The 19,840-nt window shown below is 45.1% G+C and overlaps 1 protein-coding gene across 1 annotated transcript in view; it reads right to left on the reverse strand.

Annotated features, from left to right (window-relative positions):
- daam2 (dishevelled associated activator of morphogenesis 2) overlaps nt 1–19,840 on the reverse strand; it is a 188,727-nt gene that overhangs the window by 89,355 nt on the left and 79,532 nt on the right. Inside the window, exon 14 of the mRNA XM_069887752.1 lies at nt 8,547–8,654. Coding sequence (XP_069743853.1) covers nt 8,547–8,654 — 108 coding nt within the window. The remainder of the gene's footprint in view (nt 1–8,546; nt 8,655–19,840) is intronic.

Below are 19,840 nucleotides of genomic sequence, written 5' to 3' on the forward strand. Positions count from 1 at the left end.
GTTTGGGGGAAAGAAAAGGTAAACGGCACTCCATCAGACAAATTGGCCACCAGGCGACCAGCCACTGGCTCAGAGAAAGTGAAGGGCAAAGTCAACGTGAGCGATGGCTCGGCGCAAAGTAAGCGGATGTCGCACTGACCTGCTTTGAAAGAGTACTGATCAGGTCCTGAGCAGGAACGATGGCAGCGGGGCAGAAAGGAACATGAAACATGCCAGAGTGAGTCGGGAATTCAGCAGAAAGCAAGCGAGCAACTAAAGTTAACAGCCAGTGTTTCCCATGGCCCGTGGATCACTGGTGGTCCATGGAGTTAAACAAGAAAATCTGTAGACACTGGGGTCAGGTCCAAAACACAAATATGCTGTAGAAACTCAGCAGGTTGCCTAACTGCGGGAGGTACAGGAGCATCAAACTCAGGGCCGCTAGGGTGGGAAATAGCTTCTTCCCGCAGGATGTGAGATGGATGAACAGTGTTTATTCCCCAGAGCGTAGAAGAATGAGGGGAGACTTGAGAGAGGTATTTAAAATTATGAGGGGACAGACAGTGTAACTGTAGGTTTTTCCACTGAGGGTAGGTGAGATACAAACCAGAGGACATGGGTTAAGAGTGAAAGGGAAAAGGTTGAGGGAGAACGTGAGGGGGAACACCTTCACAGAGGGTGGTGAGAGTGTGGAATGAGCTGCCAATTGAGATGGTGAATGAGGACTTAATTTTAACATTTTAGAGGAATTTGGACAGGTACGTGGGTGGGAGGGGTGTGGAAGTCTATGGACTGGGCGCAGGTCAGTGGGACTAGGCATAAAAAAAATGGTTCAGCCCAGACTAGAAGGGCTAAAGGGGCCTGATTCTGTGCTATAATGTTCTCTAGTAAATGATACCAAAATATATTTATTTATTTATTTTAAATTACTATGTGCTGTGAATTGCACGCACATGGATGCACTGGAACACTGCTTTGTCCGGTTACTTCTGAACAGTCAGATGATTTAAGTTTAAATGTGGGGGGTGGGGATGTGGGAGGGGGGGTGGGGCTCTTGACCGGAAGAGGGAGTGTGGGGAGAGTGCTTAGTCCATGGATCTGGTCCAAATCAATCCCATTTGTTGCTTGAAGCTGCGTCAAAGTGGCCACGATTATGTTGAATGGGAGGCACAGTTCACATAGTGCTAGGGCGATGCTATTGCAGTGTTAGGAACTGGGGTTCCAATCTGGCGTTGTCTATAGGCACTTGCATGTTATCCCTGTGTCTGCATGGGTTCCCCCTCCTCCCATAAACGAAAGGGGTTGGTAGGTCATTTGGGTGTGATTGGGCACCACGGGTCTCGATGACTGGATTCAGCTTCAGCCATGATGTTAAAAAATAACATTTTATTAGAATGGGGGGGGGGGGTAAGTTTGAAGGGCCAAGTGCCCTCCACTTGATATTCTCCAGCAAGATGCGTGCATCAATGGGCCAGGGTAGGGTGGTCATGTTATTTAAAGTAGAAGCAGGTGGAAAAGATGGAGTGGAGGCATCTACCGGAAACTCTATTTACTCCCAAGTCTACAGACAAGAGTCTTTTTCCCAGGAGAGAGGAATCTAACAATGGAGGGTCCAGGTTAACCTTATGCTGAGAGAGGAGACATTTAAAGGAGATCTGAGGTCAACTTCAAGTGTTATTATCATCTGATTGTACGTATAAAACCAGACGAAACAGCGTTCACAAAGAGTGTGGTTCAATGAACTGGCTGAGGAGGTGTTGGAGGCAAATGTTTAGAAGGTATTTGCATAAGTATTTGTATTGGAAAAGAGTAGAGAGACTTGGGCTTAATCCTTGCAAATGGGATCAGCTTTGGTAGGTCTCCACCACAGTCAAGGCAGGTACCATTATGTTGCAGGCTGTGCAGGTACCCTTACAGCTCCAGTGACCCTGCTTTGATCCTCACCTCGGATGCTGTCTCTGTGAAGTTTGCACATTCCTCCAGCTGCTGTGGTTTAATTGGCCACTGTAATTTTACAAGGTTGCTGCCAGGACTTGGGGAACTGAATTACAGGGAAAGGTCAAACAGGTTAAGACTTTATCCCTTGGAGTGTAGAAGAGTGTAAAATTCTGATGGTACAGATAGAGTCAATTCAAGCACGCTTTTTCCACTGAGGTTGGGTGAGAGATCAGAACTAGGAGACATGGGTTAAGGGTGAAAGGTGAGATGTTTCAGGGGAACATTTGGGGAACTTCTTCATGCAGAGAGCGAAAAGAGTTACTAGCTGCAGTGGAGAACGCGGGCTTAATTTTAACATTCAGGAAAGGCATGAAAGGATATAGTCTGGGTGCACCTCAAAGGGACTGGGCAGAATAATGGTTCGGGATGGACCAGATGGGTTGTAGTGTTCAATGCAAATGATCCTGGTGGAGGTGCCATGCAGGAGTAACAGGGGAATGGGGTTTGTTAATGCTTATGTGTGAGGGAGAATACACTCCTGGGAAATAGGAGCAATAATAGCAGGTGTGAATATTTATCTATCCTATTATATTTATTTTTTCACCTTTCATTTTGTAATTTAATTTATTCTTATTATTTGTTAATGCAGCAAGCAAGAATCTCATTGCATTTGGGTCACTGTGATGTGCATGGCAATAAACACATTTGCAACACATTGATTGGAATGGGATTAATGTCATTCTTTTGAGAGCTGGCAGACACTCAGTGGGCCAAATGGCCTCCATCAGGAAGAGACGCAGAATATGCTAGGCCCAATTTGGGATTTGGGCAGATCAGCTGTTACACAGCAGGGATATTTACAAAGGAACATATTCTCAGCCACTCGTTTCTATTTTACTTCTGAGGAGCCCGTCAAGTCTGGGCTTAAATGATTGACAGGCTGGGAGGCAGCAGGAAAGAGGGAGCTCACAGCCTTATATGGGTCTAAAGCGGAGGTGATCAAATTTTGGCTTTAAAAGAAAGAACTGCCTTACAAACAGAAAATGTAGATTTAATCTGCTGAAGGGATCCCGTCCTGAATGCTCGATTTGGTGCCCGATGCAAGATATTCACCCTCACTTACCCATTTTGCAAGGGAAATGGATGAATTCTTCAACAACTCTGCGCAATCACTAAGAGATCACTCTGCCAAGAATGGAGCAGGCAAGCCAGACGGCAGGGCTTGATAAACTATCTGCATACACTTTACACTCATGCATGAACAACATGTATAACTGCAGTGGCAGATTTAGATTCAATGATCCAAATTCACTTCAAGTACCAGCGCATACTGTATTTCTTTCATTTCTTAAAAACAAAGGCACATACTTGCATTGGCACACGTATACACCATGTAAACACACGTATACACCACACACCACACATATTAAAGGCACACACACTCCACATAATAAACTCACACTCACACACAAAATCAACTCACACTCACACACAATAAACTCTCTCTCACACACACACACACCACACAATAAACTCACACACACAAATACAATCAACTCGCACACACACACAGAAACAACCATGCAGACATACCATTCATACATACACATACACAATGAACTCACACAAACACAATAAACTCTCTCTCTCTCTCACACACACACACACAAACACACGCACAATAAACACACACACATGCAGACACACACACATATACATGCAAGCACATGCACACACACACACACACACACACACACATACACACACACACACACATATACCACACACACACACACACACACACACACACACACACACACACACACACACACACACACACACACACACACACAGAAACAGCCATGCAGATATGCCATTCATACACATACACACATGCATAGTGGGCAGACAGAGAGAAAAAACATTTTTCGTAGATAAACAGAAGACAGGAGGTAAACAGGTTGATTCTTCTCGTACTTTCGCAGAACAAAAGCTATCCCTACTCTGGCACTTTTACTGTTTGATTGGAGGACTAGGAGAACTCCTTTATCCCCAGGGCTGACAGATTTTCGTAGTTACGCAGTGCTAAGTAAAACAAGCCAAATTACTTAAACACAAATTCCTGAAGGTAATCAGTAGGTCATCAGAGATGTCATCAGGGTTTTCCCTTCACATCGAACCTCAGTGGAAAACATAATACAAAAGGTGGTGTAAAACCAGAGATCAGAGCAATATTATTTTACTAGTGTGGGGTTCATTCAAGAGTCTGATAACAGCAGAAATAAAGTGTCCTTGAGCCTGGTGGTGTGTGATCTTAACACTCATGAATCTCCTTCCTGTCCGGGTGGGGGTGAAGAGAGTGCGGACAGGTTGGGATGAATTCAGTAATGTATTGGTTGTGTTACTGAGGCTATGGGAAGTGTGCACATGGAGTCGATGAGGAGGGAACAAGAGTTTGTGTTATGGCCTGAGCTGGGCTAACAACTCTCTGCACTTTCTTGCCGTCTTGGGTGGAACGTTTCCCAAATCACGCAGTCATGCGCCCCACATGTTGTTGGTCATTTAATTAATGATTTAGATGACGGGGAGGTAAATTGGGAGAGTAAATATGCGGACGATACAAAAATAGGGGGAGTTGTGGATAGAGAAGAGGGTTTTCATGGACTTCAGAAGGATTTGGACTGTTTGGAAAAGTGGGCTGAAAGGTGGCAGATGGAGTTTAATACTGATAAGTACAAAATGCTTCATTTTGGGAAGAATAATCAAAACAGGACATATGCAGTGAAGGGGAGGGCATTGAGGAATGCAGAGGAACAGAGAGATCTTGAAATAACGGTTCATTGTTCTTTGAAAGTGGATTCTCATGTAAAGAAGAAGGTTTTTCGTATGTTGGCCTTTATAAATCATAGCATAGAATATAGGAGCTGGGAGGTGATGTTGAGACTGTTTAAGGCATTGGTGAGGCCAAGTTTGGAATATTGTGTGCAGTTCTGGTCTCCAAATTATAAGAAGGATATCAATAAAGTAGAGAGGGTGCAGAGAAGGTTGACAAAAAATGTTGCCTGGATTGCAGTATCTAGAATAGGGAGAAAGATTGATTAGACTGGGTCTTTATTCATTGGAGCGTAGAAGGTTGAGGGGGGAATCTGATAGAGGTATATAAAATGATGACGGGGATAGATAGAGTAGATGTTAATAGGCTCTTTCCCCTGAGGGTAGGGGAGATTGGAACACAGGGTCATAAGTTAAGGGATAGGGGGAAAAACTTTAGGAGTAATATAAGAGGGAGCCTCTTCACTCAGAGAGGTGGTGGCTGAGCGGAATGGCCTTCCGGAAGAGGTGGTTGCGGCAGGGTCCATTCAGCCATTTAACAGGAGGTTGGATGAGTTCATGGATGAGAGGGGGTTGGAGGGCTACGGGCATGGGAGCGGGGAGGTGGAGCTTGTGGAGTTTCACGTAAATCAGTGGGGACTAGAAGGGGCCGAGATGGCCCTGTCTCCGCACTGTAAATGGTTATATGGTTTATATTGGAAACGATCGAGCATCTGCAGAAGTCACTAAGGGATGCAGGTGACCTCGGAGAAAGTCGAGGCGTAGGCGAGCATTCTTGGGCATCGCCTCGACATAGTGGCTGGACCAGGGCAGATGATTGGAGATATTTATGGCAAGGAACTTAAAGCTGTCCGCTTACTCCACTTCAGCGCTCCAGATGTGGTTACAGGCTCGGGCCTTTTTCTGGAATTCGATGACCAGTTCTTTTGTCTGGCTGACACTGGGGGAAAGGTCATTGTCCTGGCACCAAGTTGCTGGCTCCTCTTTCTCTTTTATATTTGGACTCATTCCTGTTTGAGATTTGGCCTATTACCGTGGTGTCATCTGCAGACTTCTCGATGGAGTTGAAACGTTATTTGGCTTCACAGTCATGAGTGAGCAGGGAGCGTGGGGAAAATTGCCGGGTACAAAGAAGAAAACCACAAGGCCAAATACAGAGAGTCACAGAAGAGGAAGAATAAATCAAAGTTGAGATGAGGGGGGAGGATTTTTTACTTGTCTGCAGTGAGTTGCAACAATCTAAAATAGGAAAGGGTGTTGGAAGCGAATTTAATGGGTACTTCCAAAACAGCGCAAACTTATGAGAACTAAATGTTACAGGGAAAAATAACAGATCTGGTTGGAAAGCTATTTTTACACAGGAAATATGGTAGAATGGTGCTGACGGTACTGAAGAAACCTGGATCTCTGATCTAAAAGAATGAAGTCAAATCCCAATACAACTTAAAGTCAGGATCTCAGAAAACTCAGCAAACGGAAAAAGTGCTTCAACTTGTCGAATCTGCACTGTATTGATGTAAGAGGAACTTAATCTCAGTCTCCTGCCTTGTGCGACCCAGACTGGCAGTCTTTATGGGGCTGAAAAGGCTGGGGACTTTCTCCCTGGGGTGGAGGATACTGAGCCCGACCTTACAGAGCTTTATAAAATCATGAGGGGCATGGACAAAGCAAATAGTCACAGACAATTTCTCAAGGGAGGGCAGCGCAGTTAGTGTAGTGACCGGCGCAGCGCCAGCGACCCAAGTTCGAATTTGGTCGGAACTGTCTGTAAGGAGTTTGGACGTTCTCCCTGTGTCCGCGTGGGTCTCCTCCAGGCAGCTCTGGTTTCCTCCCACCCTCCAAAACACAAAGGGGGATGTAGGTTAATTGGGGTTATTTGGGCGGCATGGGCTCATGGGCCAGAAGGGTCCGTCACCATGCTGGATGTCAAAATTAAAATTAAATTAAAACTAAAAGGCCTAGATTTATTGAGAGCAGAAAGATTTTTCACATTGAGGGTGGAGTTTCTATGGAGCGTGCTGCCGAGGACATGGTAGAGGCAGGTATGATTGTAGTGTCTGGAGTCCATTTAGAAAGATACAAAGATAGGAAAGGTTCAGTGAGATATGAGCTGAATGTAGGCAACTAGGCATAGCTTGGTTAGACAGCTTTGCCAGCATGGACAACTTGAATCAAGGGGCCTGTTTCCACACTGTAAAACTCTGTGACTCAATGGCCCAACAAGTTCTTTTTTTTCACAACTTCTATGGATGAACTCTCAAAAGTATCCAGTCAGGATGCATCAGCGCATGGGATAAGAATTCCGCCCGAGGCCGCAAGAAACTGCAGAGTTGTGAAAGGACCTCTCCGACCGTCAAACAAGTCTCCCTCCCCAACATGGACTGCACCAGCAGTTCCTCAGAAAAGCAGCCGGCATATTAAGAGGCTCATCCCACCCTGTGCACACTCCCTTCCGCCACTCTCCTCCCGTCACCAGTATGAAGTCACGCAAACTACTGCACAAACCTCACACCAGTAAAATAATGTTGCCTTTGCTCTGTTCTGCAACCCTGCACTCGGTTCCGTCATTTATCTGCTGTACTTATGAAGGGTTTGACCTGCTGAATAGCACGCAAAATGATCCTTTCCCTTGCATCTCAGCACACACAGCAGTGAACTTGAACTTGACCGCCCGAGACTGGGGCGGTTGGTGACTTGGAGTCGAAGGACTCACCCAGGCTGTGGGCTGCTGGCAACCTGCGGTAGATGGGCCCACGCAGGCAGCGGGCCGCTGGAGACTCGCTAATGGGATCCTGGCATTGGAGGTCGATGAAGGTTGGCCTTCATCGCTAGAGGAATTGAATTCAGGAGTAGGGAGGCAATGTTGCAACTGTATAAGGTACTGGTGAGACCGCACCTGGAGTACTGTGTCCAGTTCTGGTCTCCATATTTGAGAAAGGATATACTGGCTTTGGATACGGTCCAGAGGAGGTTTACTAGGTTGATCCCTGGGAAGAAGTGGTTGACTTATGATGAAAGATTAAATCGTCTAGGATTGTATTCGCTCGAGTTCAGAAGAATGAGAGGAGATCTTATAGAAACATATAGGATTATGAAGGGTATGGATAGGATAGATGTAGGAAGGTTTTTTGAGCTGGCCGGGGAAACTAAAATGAGAGGACACAGTCTCAAGATTCGGGGGAGTAGATTTAGGACAGAGATGAGGAAAAATAGTTTTTCCCAGAGAGTAGTGAATGTTTGGAATTCTCTAACCAGGGAAGTGGTTGAGGCTGCCTCATTAAACATATTTAAAATTCGGTTAGATAAATTTTTACATGATAGAGGAATTAGGGTATATGAGGAGAAGGCAGGTAGGTGGAGATAGGTCATAAATTAGATCAGCCATGATCGTATTGAATGGCGGAGCAGGCTCGATGGGCCATTTTTGGCCTACTCCTGTTCCTACTTCCTATGTTCCTATGTCGAGAGGGCGAGAAGGGCTTCTGAATGGCCTTGGGGCACTGATCACTTTGGAGGCTTTGAACAGGAGCTCAGTTTCCCAAACAGGAGTCAGGTCGGCTGCAGAAGCCCTGGAGGTGAATCCATGGACACTAAAGGGACTCACTTTTGCTTCTCTTTCTATTGTTGGGGGTGCCAGGCATTGTTCATAACGACACTTTGTTTGCCTTAAGCAGACAAAGGTTGAAGTGTATCGTGTATATTACATTTTTATTACATGACAATAAAAGGCACCTTAAAGCTCAGTAGTTGAATAAAATTCCCACAATACATAATACAATTGGAAAGGGAGAGTGTACCTGCTGTCTCTGGTAAGCTGAGAACATCTTCTCGAAATCTTCCAGGTCTAGAACATTGAAGGCTCGGATGTCATCGATTTCAGCCCACACTGTGCCTCCAATTCTGTTCTGCAAGAGTCAACCACAGAGACATGGGTGATGCTGCAAGCATGGCAGATCTCACACCGTAAGATGTGATTTTCTTTTAACCCTGACATCAGTGGAATTTGAGGCAAAATCTCTTCCAATTTGTCACCTGGAACTGCTGTTTAAAAACCACCTCTTCGACCAGTTTCAGTCCGCCACCCTCGTATGACCCAGGAAAGTGAGATATCAAGGTTTATCTTCAGTAAACACATCGGTCAGACTTCTGCTGGAATGGTGCGTACAGTTCTGGTCACCGCACGATAGCAAGGATGTGCTGGAGCTTGGAGAGGGATGGAGCCTTTCAGTTATTAAATACTGGAAAGGCTGGGTCTGTTAACCCTGGATCAGAGGTGGTTGAGAGGATGCGATTGAGGTGGAGAACATAGTTCACTCAACCTGCTCCCTAAACCTGGCAACATCATTGTAAATGTCCTCTGCATCCTTTCTATGGCTTCCACATCCTTCCAGTAGTGAGGTGACCAGAACTGCGCACAGTACTTCAAGTGGGGTCTGACCAAGATGCAACATTACCTCTCAGCTACTGAATTCAATCCCACAGTTAATGAAGGGCAATACACCATATGCCTTCTTAACCACAGAATCAACCTGCACAGCTGCTTTGAGTGTCTTATGGACTTGGACCCCAGCGTCGCTCTAATCCTCCACAGTGCCAATAGTCCTACCATATTTGACCTATAAAAATGAACCACTTCACACTCATCTGGGTTGAGCTCCATCTGCCACTTCTCAGCCCAGTTTTGCATCCATCAATGTCCTGACAACTCTCCACACTGTCCACAACACCCCTAACCTTTGTTTCATAAGCAAAGTTACTTATCCATCCCTCCACTTCCTCGTCCACCATGACGACTTCCACCATTTTGTTTGAACAGCAACTGAGATTTTGATGAGAATCGTGCGAGTGGCAACTTTGAAGGATGAACTGGTGAAATGGGATGTTGAACCTTGAAAATAAGACACATTATCACAGCAGCATCTGAAGTAGGAACAGAGACAGGGTGGGGATTGTATAATGTGAAGAGAGGAGTCAACAAAGGAAGTTTCAGTGTTGGTTACACCCATTATGTTGGTATGCTTTTTTTAGAATCAGATCAAGATGACTCAAAGACTTTGCAGGAGAGATAAGGTATTTTATATTTCATATTATATATAAATATGTTTTTTAAAAGAGATGGATTGTGGGGGAGGAGGGGTCTTAGTGTGTAGGTCACCACAGACAGAGAAGCACTTCACAAAAGAGATCTCATTTAAAATATAAGAGAGACGCCATGTCCACAATAGGCTCTTTCAGGTGGCCAGAATACCCCGACGTAAAGCCACATATTCTACCCCTATGCGGCTGTCGGGGGTACCCACCTGAAAGAGCCTGATGTGCCTCTGAGGCACACTCACCAATTATAAAAGTCACAAAGAGTAAGGGTCCCAGAACAGATCCCTGAGGGACTATAACCAAAACGTCCCTCTCCTCCCAAGGATTCCCATCCACCTCTCCTGCCATCCAGCCAACATCAGCTCCTGGACACGCTCTCTTCCTCCTCTTGCCAGGGAGAGGGAAAGTGGAGACCAATAGGCTGGGCTCCGTAACGGCAACAACGCTGCTCTTCTGCTGCCCTTCCTTGGTGCTACTTGACTTTCCTTTTCATTGTAATTCTGTAAATTCTGAGGCTGTATTGCAATATTGGAGATCACCTGTTGGTCTGTTCACAGGAGAACCTTTCTCACCAATATTTGATCACGTTTATTATTCTTTGCATTGTTGTAGTTTAGGTGTGTGTGAGTGTGTGTGTGTGTGTGTGTGTGTGTGTGTGTGTGTGTGAGTGAGTGTGTGTGTGAGTGTGTGTGTGTGTGAATGTGTGTGTGTGTGAGTGTGTGTGTGTGAGTGTGTGTGTGTGTGTGAGTGTGTGTGTGTGAGTGTGTGTGTGTGAGTGTGTGTGTGTGAGTGTGTGTGTGTGAGAGTGTGTGTGTGTGAGTGTGTGAGTGTGTGTGTGTGTGTGAGTGTGTTTGTGTGAGTGTGTGTGTGTGTTGGTGTCTGTGTGTGGGTGTGCGTGCATGCGCGTGTGATTGGTATGTGTGTGTGTGGGTGTCTGTGTGTGGGGGTGTGTGTGGTATGTGTGTGTGTGTGGGTGTGTGCATGTGTGTGTGTGGGGGTGTGTGTGGTGTGTGTGTGTCAGTGTGTGTATTGGAGTATGTGTGCAAGTGAGCGTATGCAGAGCACATTTAGTGATTTGGTGGCTGTCTGTGGGAGCATGTGAATGTTGGCGTGTGTGCTGATGTGAGGGCACATGTGTGCACATCAGTGTGAGAGTTGGTGCTGGTGGATGCATGTTCATGTGCAGTGGGGTTGACATGTACCTCCAGAATATTAGAAACCTGCTTCCATTAGGACCTCGAATGCAGAAGAAACATTCATGGAACAGAGTCGTGGATCGAGCCAAGCTTTGTGCATGAACAAGACAAGTGCGAAAAGTGCAGCTGACCAGAAGGAGCTTCATCGGCTGAAGAGAGAGGTGTCGAACATTCAGCAATACAGCAATGGAACAGGCCCTTCGGCCCACAGTGTCTGTGCTGACTGTGACGCCAAATTAAACAAAAACTCTGATGCCTGCACATGATGCATATCCCTTGATTCCTTTCAAATTTATGTGTCTATCTAGAGACTTCTTAAAAGATGTAACGGAACGTAAAACACCCCAGCATTGTACAGGTTCTTCGGCCCAAGATGTTGTGATGAATTATGTAGAAAAATCGAAACTTTCCCTACACACCCATAACCCTCCATTCCTCTTGCATCCATGTACCTGTCTAAGATTCTTTTAAATGTCCCAATTGCATCAGCCTCCACTACCCCTGGCAATTTATTCCAGGCACCCACTACTCTGTGCAAATAATTGACCCCTGATGTCTCCCTTCAATGTTCCTCCCCTCACCTTGTAAAGATGTGGTCTGGTGTTGGTATTGTCACCCCAGAAAACAATGCTGGCGGTCCATGCCTCTCATAATATTTTGGACCTCTATTAAGTCACCTCTCATCCTTCTTCGCTCCAAAGAGATAAGCTTGCCTCATTAAGACACATTCTCCCATCCAGGCCACATCCTGGTAAATTTTGTCTGGATCTTTTCCAAAGTTCCACATTCTTCCTGTAATGAGGCGACTAGAACTGAGCACAATATTCCAAGTGTGGTCTAACCAGAGTTTCATTGAACTCAATCCCCTGCCTAATGAAGGCCAGTCTTGTTAAATACCCTATCGATCTGTGTGGCCACCTTGAGAAACGGATGGATTTGGACCCTGAGGTCCCTCTGTTCTTCCACATTGTTAAGAATCCTGCCACTAACTACGTACTCTGCCCTCAGGTTTGTCCTTCCAATACTCATCACTTTACACTTATCCAGATCAAACCCCATCTGCCATTTTTCTGCCCAACTCTTCATCCTGCCTATATCCTTTGGTAACCTATGACAACCTTCTATACTGTTGATAACTCCTCCAAACTTCATGCCAACTGTTCCTCCCACTACTCCTGGAAGCCTGCATGTGGCACCCAACATTCTCTTCATTTACAAATTTTAAACCACAATAATAATTGCATTATTCAATTCAAAAGTTATTTCAAAAAGTTATACATGTGGTATATAAACCACCCCCACCACCCTTCCATCTCCCCTCCCCCCAAAAGCTCTAGAAAGAAACAAAGAAAATAGAAAACGGAGAAAGAAGGAGCAGAGAATGCCAAGGAAATAGAGTGTTTATACCATAAAATCTAATATTGGAGGTTACCAAGAGATAAGGTCTTCAGAGACTCTATTCAGCTTACAAACCCACATTTTTAAAAATATGGGCACCATATTTTCCAAAATATACGATATTAATTTTGTAAACAGTAAGTAATCTTCTCAAGTGGTCTACAGCCATGGAGTTCTGCGTGCCATCTTTCCGTGCCTAAATCTCTATTTGACTTCCATGATATTGCTATACATTTGCTAGAAACTGCTCAGTCAATTTGTACAAATTCAATTTGATACCCACTTAATTTTAATTTAGGACTTAAAACCTTAATATTACTCAATAAAAAAATAACATCGGATCCTGTGGGAACTGATCCCTTGTAAATTCATTCCAAAAAGTTACTGACCTCCAACCCGAAATATTTAACTTTCAGGCACTGTCAAGTAAAATGCAAAAAAAAAGTCCAATCTCACGTCTACATCTAAAACATAAATCTGATAATGCAGGATTCAATCTGTTTGGTTTTTGTGGAGTCAAATAGAAATGATGCAAAAAAAATATTGAACTAACCTATATGTAACATTTATAATTTTTGCAATTTTAATCCTTAAATAGTTCCATCCAATCTTTCTCATTCATTTGTCTGTTTAAATCTACTTCCCATCTTAATCTCGATTTATGCATCCCTAGTTTGGGGGCTTTCCTTTGAAGTGAATTATACATAACAGAAACAAATTTACTTACATTACTATTATGAATCATTAATTCCAATTCACTCCAGCGCTTAACATTCTCTGTGTAAAAATAACTTGCCCCACTGATCTCTTTTTCTTAAACGCGTGCCCTCCAGTGTGGGCCATGTAGGGCTAATAATGAAGACACAGAAATGCTGGAGGAACTCAGCAGGTCACACAGTGTCCAGAGGAGGCCTGAGCCCTTCTACAAGTTTGGAGCAAAAAGCCGGCAGGGCTGCTGAGACAGGGGAATAAATCCTGGGACCCTGTATCAGCACCGTGCGAGCTGAATGCAATCCTAACAATGGTGAAATGACCAGAATCGATGACGGTTTCCGGGTCATAAAGGGTTTCCCTGTGAGTGGAAGGTGGGAGAAGATGGCAGAGATTAAAAAATAGACACAGTGAGAATTTTTTTAAAATCTTGTTTAAATGGGGTACTGCATAAATGAGCAAGCAGGATGAAAGACATGATTGAGGAATCATAAATTTAAGAAGCAGTCCTCCAAATCTGTGTCAACCACTGATTACCCATCTCATTGCCCCCCCCCCCCACCACCACCATTTTCATCGTGCTACACAGCACAATTGGCGTAGTGGTTAACTCAATGCCTTTACAGCGATCAGGACTGGGGTTCAAATCCTGCGCTGCTATAAGGAGTCTGTGCATTCTCCCCGTGTCCACGTGAGTTTTCCCCGGGGGAGTGGGGCTCTCGCTTCCTCCCACTGTTTGAAACATACTGGGGGTTGTAGGTAATTGGGTGACGCAGACTCTTTGGGCTGAAATGGCCTGTTACCACGCTGTATGTCTAAAACAAATGACACACCTATACACATGGGGGCATTGGGCAATACACAGTTGCCCCTTGACTTGCTAATCTTTGCGATGTGGAAAGAAACCAGAGGACCCAGAGGGGAAAAACGCACGGCCGCAAGGAGAGACGTGAAAACTCCAAGCAGACAACGCGCCGGGTGGGGGGGGGGGGGGGGGGGAGGCAGGATTGAATCTGGGATACTGAAGCTGTCAGACTGAATGTGCCACTGGAGTGAGTCAGATCAGAGCAGTGGCTCGGGAGGTGGAGCAAGGGAAGGATAGAGAGGAATTTGCTTGGAACGGGTGGTCCTGACTCCAACAAGGAATGTGTCACCAGGAGAAAGTTCCAGCCCTGCTGATGGTGCCATTGGCAGCAATGTCGTTGGTGATTATCCTGGTTCAAACCACTGACATTAAAAGCAGGAAACTATACATTCTGATCCAGATAAGCACCCATCCCCAAAATGCCAAGACAAATGTTATGTTTGGAGCAAGACAGATGGATTTAGCAGATAAAAATATCCCGTTTATAAAGTCCTGCAGCTCCCACTCATATAATCATTCATTCAGCCCTTCGAATCTCAACAGGAGTGGACATTTGGGGAGATGGGGGAGAAGGAAAAGGTAAGGGTAGGGTTAGGGTTAGGCCGGGGGCCACAGCACATTTAAGGGGCCATAGACTGAAATCATAAAATATTTTTTCTGCTTCTTACGTTGTCGGTGGGAAAGAAGTTCGGAATGAACTGCTTCACAGGGAAGAGAGCTCATAACCGTTGAGCTGAGTCCTATAAAGAACCAAACAAAAGGCTGAGAAGCAGAGATAGGGTGAACAGCCAGTACCTTCTCACTGGGGTGACAATGCCAAATACCATAGGATATCTGTATAAGGTGAGTGGAGGAAAGTTTAAGGGAGGCAGCAGGGGTAAGTTTTTTTTAACTTAGAAAGTGGTGGGTGCCTGGAATGCATTGCCGGGATGGTGGTGGAGGCTGGTGCAATAGGGGCATTTAAAAGACTCTTCGACAGGCCCATGGATGCAAGAAACCTATGGCGTTAAGGGTGTGAGGTGTAGATTTCGACCAGTGGTTTTCAAACATTTTCTTTCCACTTACATAACACCCTGTGCCTTCGGTGCTCTGTGATTAGTAAGGGATTGCTTAAGGTGGGACGTGAGTGGGAAGGGAAGGCTGAGAATCACTGCTCTAGACCCAATTGTTACTGAAATATCGGCGTGAGAAAAATTGCCATTGGCCCATTTCCGTTGGCGCTATGGAACTAATCAATTAGGGACGATTAAAACAGTGGTTTTCAACCTTTTTCTTTCCACTCACGTCCCGCCATAAGCAATCCCTCACTAATCACGGAGCACTTATGGCATAGGGAATGCTTAAGGTGATATGTGAGTGGGAAGAAAAAGTTTGAAAGCCACTGGTTTAGACTGAGGTTAGGTGTGATAATATGGGTTAAGGATGAAAGGGGAAAATTTAGGGGAAACATTAGGGCAGTGGTTCTCAACCTTTTTTGGTCTAAGGCCCACTTGGCTTCCAGCCTAACATGCCATGGCCCATTCAAAGGCAGCTCTGTAGGAAACACATCTTTATCTAATTTAAAGTATTGCATTTTTCATGGATAAATGCTGTGGCCCACTGGCTTCAAACCATGGGCTTAGGGAGAACACACAGAGAGTGGTGGGAGTGTGGAACGAGCTGCCAGCTGAGGTGGTGAATGCGGGCTCTATTTTAACATTCAAGAAAAATTTGGACAGGTCCATGGATCGGAGGGCTACGGACCAGTGGGACTAGGCAGAATAGAAGGGTCAATGAGCCTGTTTTCTGTGCTGTGATGTTCTATGATTTTATGGTGAGTAGGGTTATACAGATCGGCATAACGTTGTGGGCTGAAGGGCTTGTTCTGTGCTGCAGTGTGTTGTGTTCTATTAGGAATAACTCCTATATACAGTTGATACAGGTAAAAATCTGGCAGAAAGTCCAGCAAAGTTGTGTAATGGGAGGGGATGAAAGTTGAAGAAGCACTCTCAAACCAAGTGACATTGGAGACAGGAGGGAATAAGGGGAAGGGAGAAAGGAGGCTGTATGTTTTGAAGAACTCCTTGCTGTGTCTTAGCTATAGCTCTAGGGGCAGTACTCCCTGATCTTTCTTTGATGGGTTTCTGACTTATTTCAGAAGGCCATTCAGCCCATCCAGTCCATGCAGAGCAATCCCATCATCCACCCGCGTTTCAAAACTTACGGGGCTTGCAGGCTAATAGGTGTACTTGGAGGGAGCATGGGCTCGTGGGCCAGAAGGGCCTGTTACTGTGTTTATGTCTAAATTTTTTAAAAGTTATGTTTCCCCAAAGATGTTTCAGTGTGGGGTGTGAGGCTGACCCAACCATCACAGCTGCACTGGAAGATTAAAGTAAGAATGCTAAACCTGGAATTGATAAGCAAGGAAATTGTTATTAATTAAGGCATCTATGTCAGTACCAGAGTTTTGCTGCAAAAGCCCATCCGATTCGATCACTGATACACCTCAGAGGAACAAATCTACTGTTCCCCTCCCAGCCTGAACTGTGGGTGACTCCAGCACTCAACCATGTGGTTGACTTTGAACTGATTCAGCAAGAATCACTGCTCTGGGGCAATTAGACTTGGACTATAACTCACCACTAATACTCAGATCCTGGAAAAGTTTTTTTTTATGAAAGAAGAGGGAGAATAAAGGCAGACAATACATAATTGCTATGTGCTTCACTTATAATTAAATTAAATTTTAATTTAAAAAAATAATTGGAGATACGGCATGGTAACAGGCCCATCCAGCCCACGAGCCCATGCTCCAAAAATACACCCTTATGACCAATTAACTGACAAACCCTGTACATAGAGCAGAACAGCACAGTACAGGCCCTTCAGCCCATGATGTTGTGTTGACCTACATAAGCCTACTCAACAATCTACACCAGTGTTCCAAACCTTTTTCTTTCCACTCACATACCACTTTAACTAATCCCTATGTCATCGGTGCTCTGTGATTAGTAAGGGATTGTTTAAGGTGATATGTGAGTGGGAAGGGCAATTGTTATTGAAATATTTTGCTTGAGAAAAATTGTCAATGGCCCATTTCCTTTGGAGTTCTGAAACCGTGCACATAACGAGTCAATGAGTTACGATTATCTCAACCTTCCTATACCATCTTAAGCCATCCCTTTCTAATCACAGAGCACAGATGGCATAGGGATTATTTAAAGCGGTTTCTGAGTGGAAAAAGGTTGAGCTACACTTTCCCTACCTCACACCCATAACCTTCTATTTCCTTGCATCGATGTGCTGGGATCATTTATATGTCCCTATTGTACCAGCCTCCATCACCACCCCTGACAATGCAACCGACCCAGACGTCTCCACTAAACTTTCCTCCCCTCACTTTACACAAATGTCCTCTTCTATTTGCTACTGTCATCCCTGGTGCTGGCAGACCCTTGCCTCTCAGAATCTTGTAGACCCCTGTGACGTCATGTCTTTGGTAACCAGAGCACCTGAGGAATATGCAGGCGGAAAGAATGCACAAACTCCTTGCAGACAGCATCGGATTCGAACCAACACACAATCTGTGCTGCCCTTTTTATTCAAAAGCATTCCTCTGATTCACAGCTCCAAAGTTCCTCTCTCAATGGGGATGCGCGTGGGAAGATTGGAAGAGAATAGGTGGGAATTTTGCCAGACATGAGAGTGCCAGAGAGGTCTCTGTCAGAATTAATATCAAGAACTTCAGAACGGCGTGAGCACACTCTCTCTTACTTGCACAAAGATGCCCCAACCTCCCCAGCTTTCGACGTCCACTCAGAACAAGAGGCAGGGCGGTTTTTGGATGTCTGTTACTTACTCATGCCCTGGATTGGGATAGGCATTGATGTTCATTTCCAAAACAGGACCCAAGCTTGCTTAAGAAACTCAGCAGGTCATGCAGTGCCCATATGAAGAGAACGGAGGTCAACAGCTCGGACCTGAGCTGAAAATCAGGCAATAAGTCTGGATTAAAAAGGTGCGGGGTGTGGTGGAGGGTAAAGGGGGGGGGGGGGGAGGAGGAGAGGCTAACAGGTAAACAGCTGGATACTGGTGGGACAGTTCTTTGAACAAATTTGTCCAGAAATGTAGCCCTACACTGCAAGCTTCAGTCCATTGGCTTTGCCTTTTCTGAGGATCATTGGTTTTCAACCACCGCAAGGTGTCTGGAGTCACAAGAAACAGGAGTGGGGGTGGGGAGAGGGGTTGCTCAGCCCATTAAACCTGCTCTGCCATTCAATTGGATCTTCTCTTGCGACACCACCTTTCTGATTTCCCTTAACCTCCCGCAATCTGGAAATTCCGCATGCACCTCAGCTCCCTCACCTTCACCTCTAAGCAGCTTCCACTTGACCTTGGAATCCCGGCTGGAACTTCAGCCGAGGGAGTGCCACACTGTCAGAGGTGGAATCTATTGTGTCATGCACTAAATATATTCCTCCTCTAAATTGGAGGTGCAACACCTGATATTCTACCTGGGCATTCTCCAACCACATGCCATTAACATCGTACTCTCCAATTTCTGCAAGAACTCTCCCTTTCTCCCTCTCTGCTCTGCCTCCTTTTCTCCAGCTCTCCATCACCTTCCCTCTCCATTCACAGAGCCATCCTCCTGTTTGCTGGTGTGCTCTCCCTCCCTTATCCACCTATGACCTCTCAGCTGTGGACCTATATTCCACTCCCAGCCCCTCCACCCCAACATTTTATCCAGGCAACAGCCTGTATTTTGCTCATACCTCGAAGTAAGGCTCAGGCCTGGAACGTTGTTGATGTATCTTTATCTTTGCTGTATTGTGACAGAATATAGTTATGTTTTTGGAAGATAAATTGGGGCATGTTTTTTTTAGTGTAGGTCACATATAGACACTTTAAAACAGTTCTTATTTATAATACTGGAGTTCTGCTCATGCTAGACATGTCGGGGCCAACAGCCTTTGCAAAAGCTTTGGAGATTTGGGAATTTCACTAATGGATTGTTATTTACAAAAAGGCAACAGATGAAAGAACTTGTCAGAGCTGCATTGTCTGGAGGGCACTTGCTGTTCTAGGAGGGTCATGTGGTTTTGCAAACAGAGAGAGTCAAACAGGCTAAGAGAGAGAGACACACACACACACACAGATCAGTTCTACAGTTTTACAGTCAGCAGCAGCAGCTGGAACTGGAACAGGACAAGCCGACAAGCTTGTGGAAAACCCCATTTTGAAGATGGGTTGTGAGTTCTTAGTTCAGCCTGGTCAAAGCCCTTGTGGTTCATGCAAGAGGAGAGGACTGGCTGTCTAATGTTTCACTTGGAATAAGAGAAAAAAAAAAGGCACTCTGTAGTGACCTGAAAGAAAGAGGTTATCATCTGGAGAACCCTGAGGCGGAAAATTTCTTTGGCAAAATACTGAAGTGGCTGATTAAAAAAGGAATCAGTTGTGGGTGTCCAGCAAAAAATAAATCTCTCTCTGAAAACAGACAAGAACCTTCCTGAGCAGTAACCATTTACCTTTCAAGCACCAAAGCCTGGTGAACTTTATAAATGTTAAATTCTGTGAACAGTATAAGAATTGCCTGCGACCAGTGACCTTGGAGGAGTGAGAAGTGAGATTGGACTGTGACTAGTGGAGTTCCTCAGGGTTCGGTCCTGGGTCCACTATTATTTGTTATATATATTAACGATCTGGATGTAGGGGTGGAGAATTGGATAAGCAAGTTTGCGGATGATAGAAAGATTGGTGGTGTTGTGGACAGTGAGGTAGATTACCGTAGATTAAAAGGTGATTTAGGAAGGCTGGAGGTGTGGGCTGAGAAATGGCTGATGGAATT

This window comes from Narcine bancroftii, chromosome 6 (assembly GCF_036971445.1).
Source record: "Narcine bancroftii isolate sNarBan1 chromosome 6, sNarBan1.hap1, whole genome shotgun sequence".
NCBI classification, from domain to species: Eukaryota; Metazoa; Chordata; class Chondrichthyes; order Torpediniformes; family Narcinidae; genus Narcine; species Narcine bancroftii.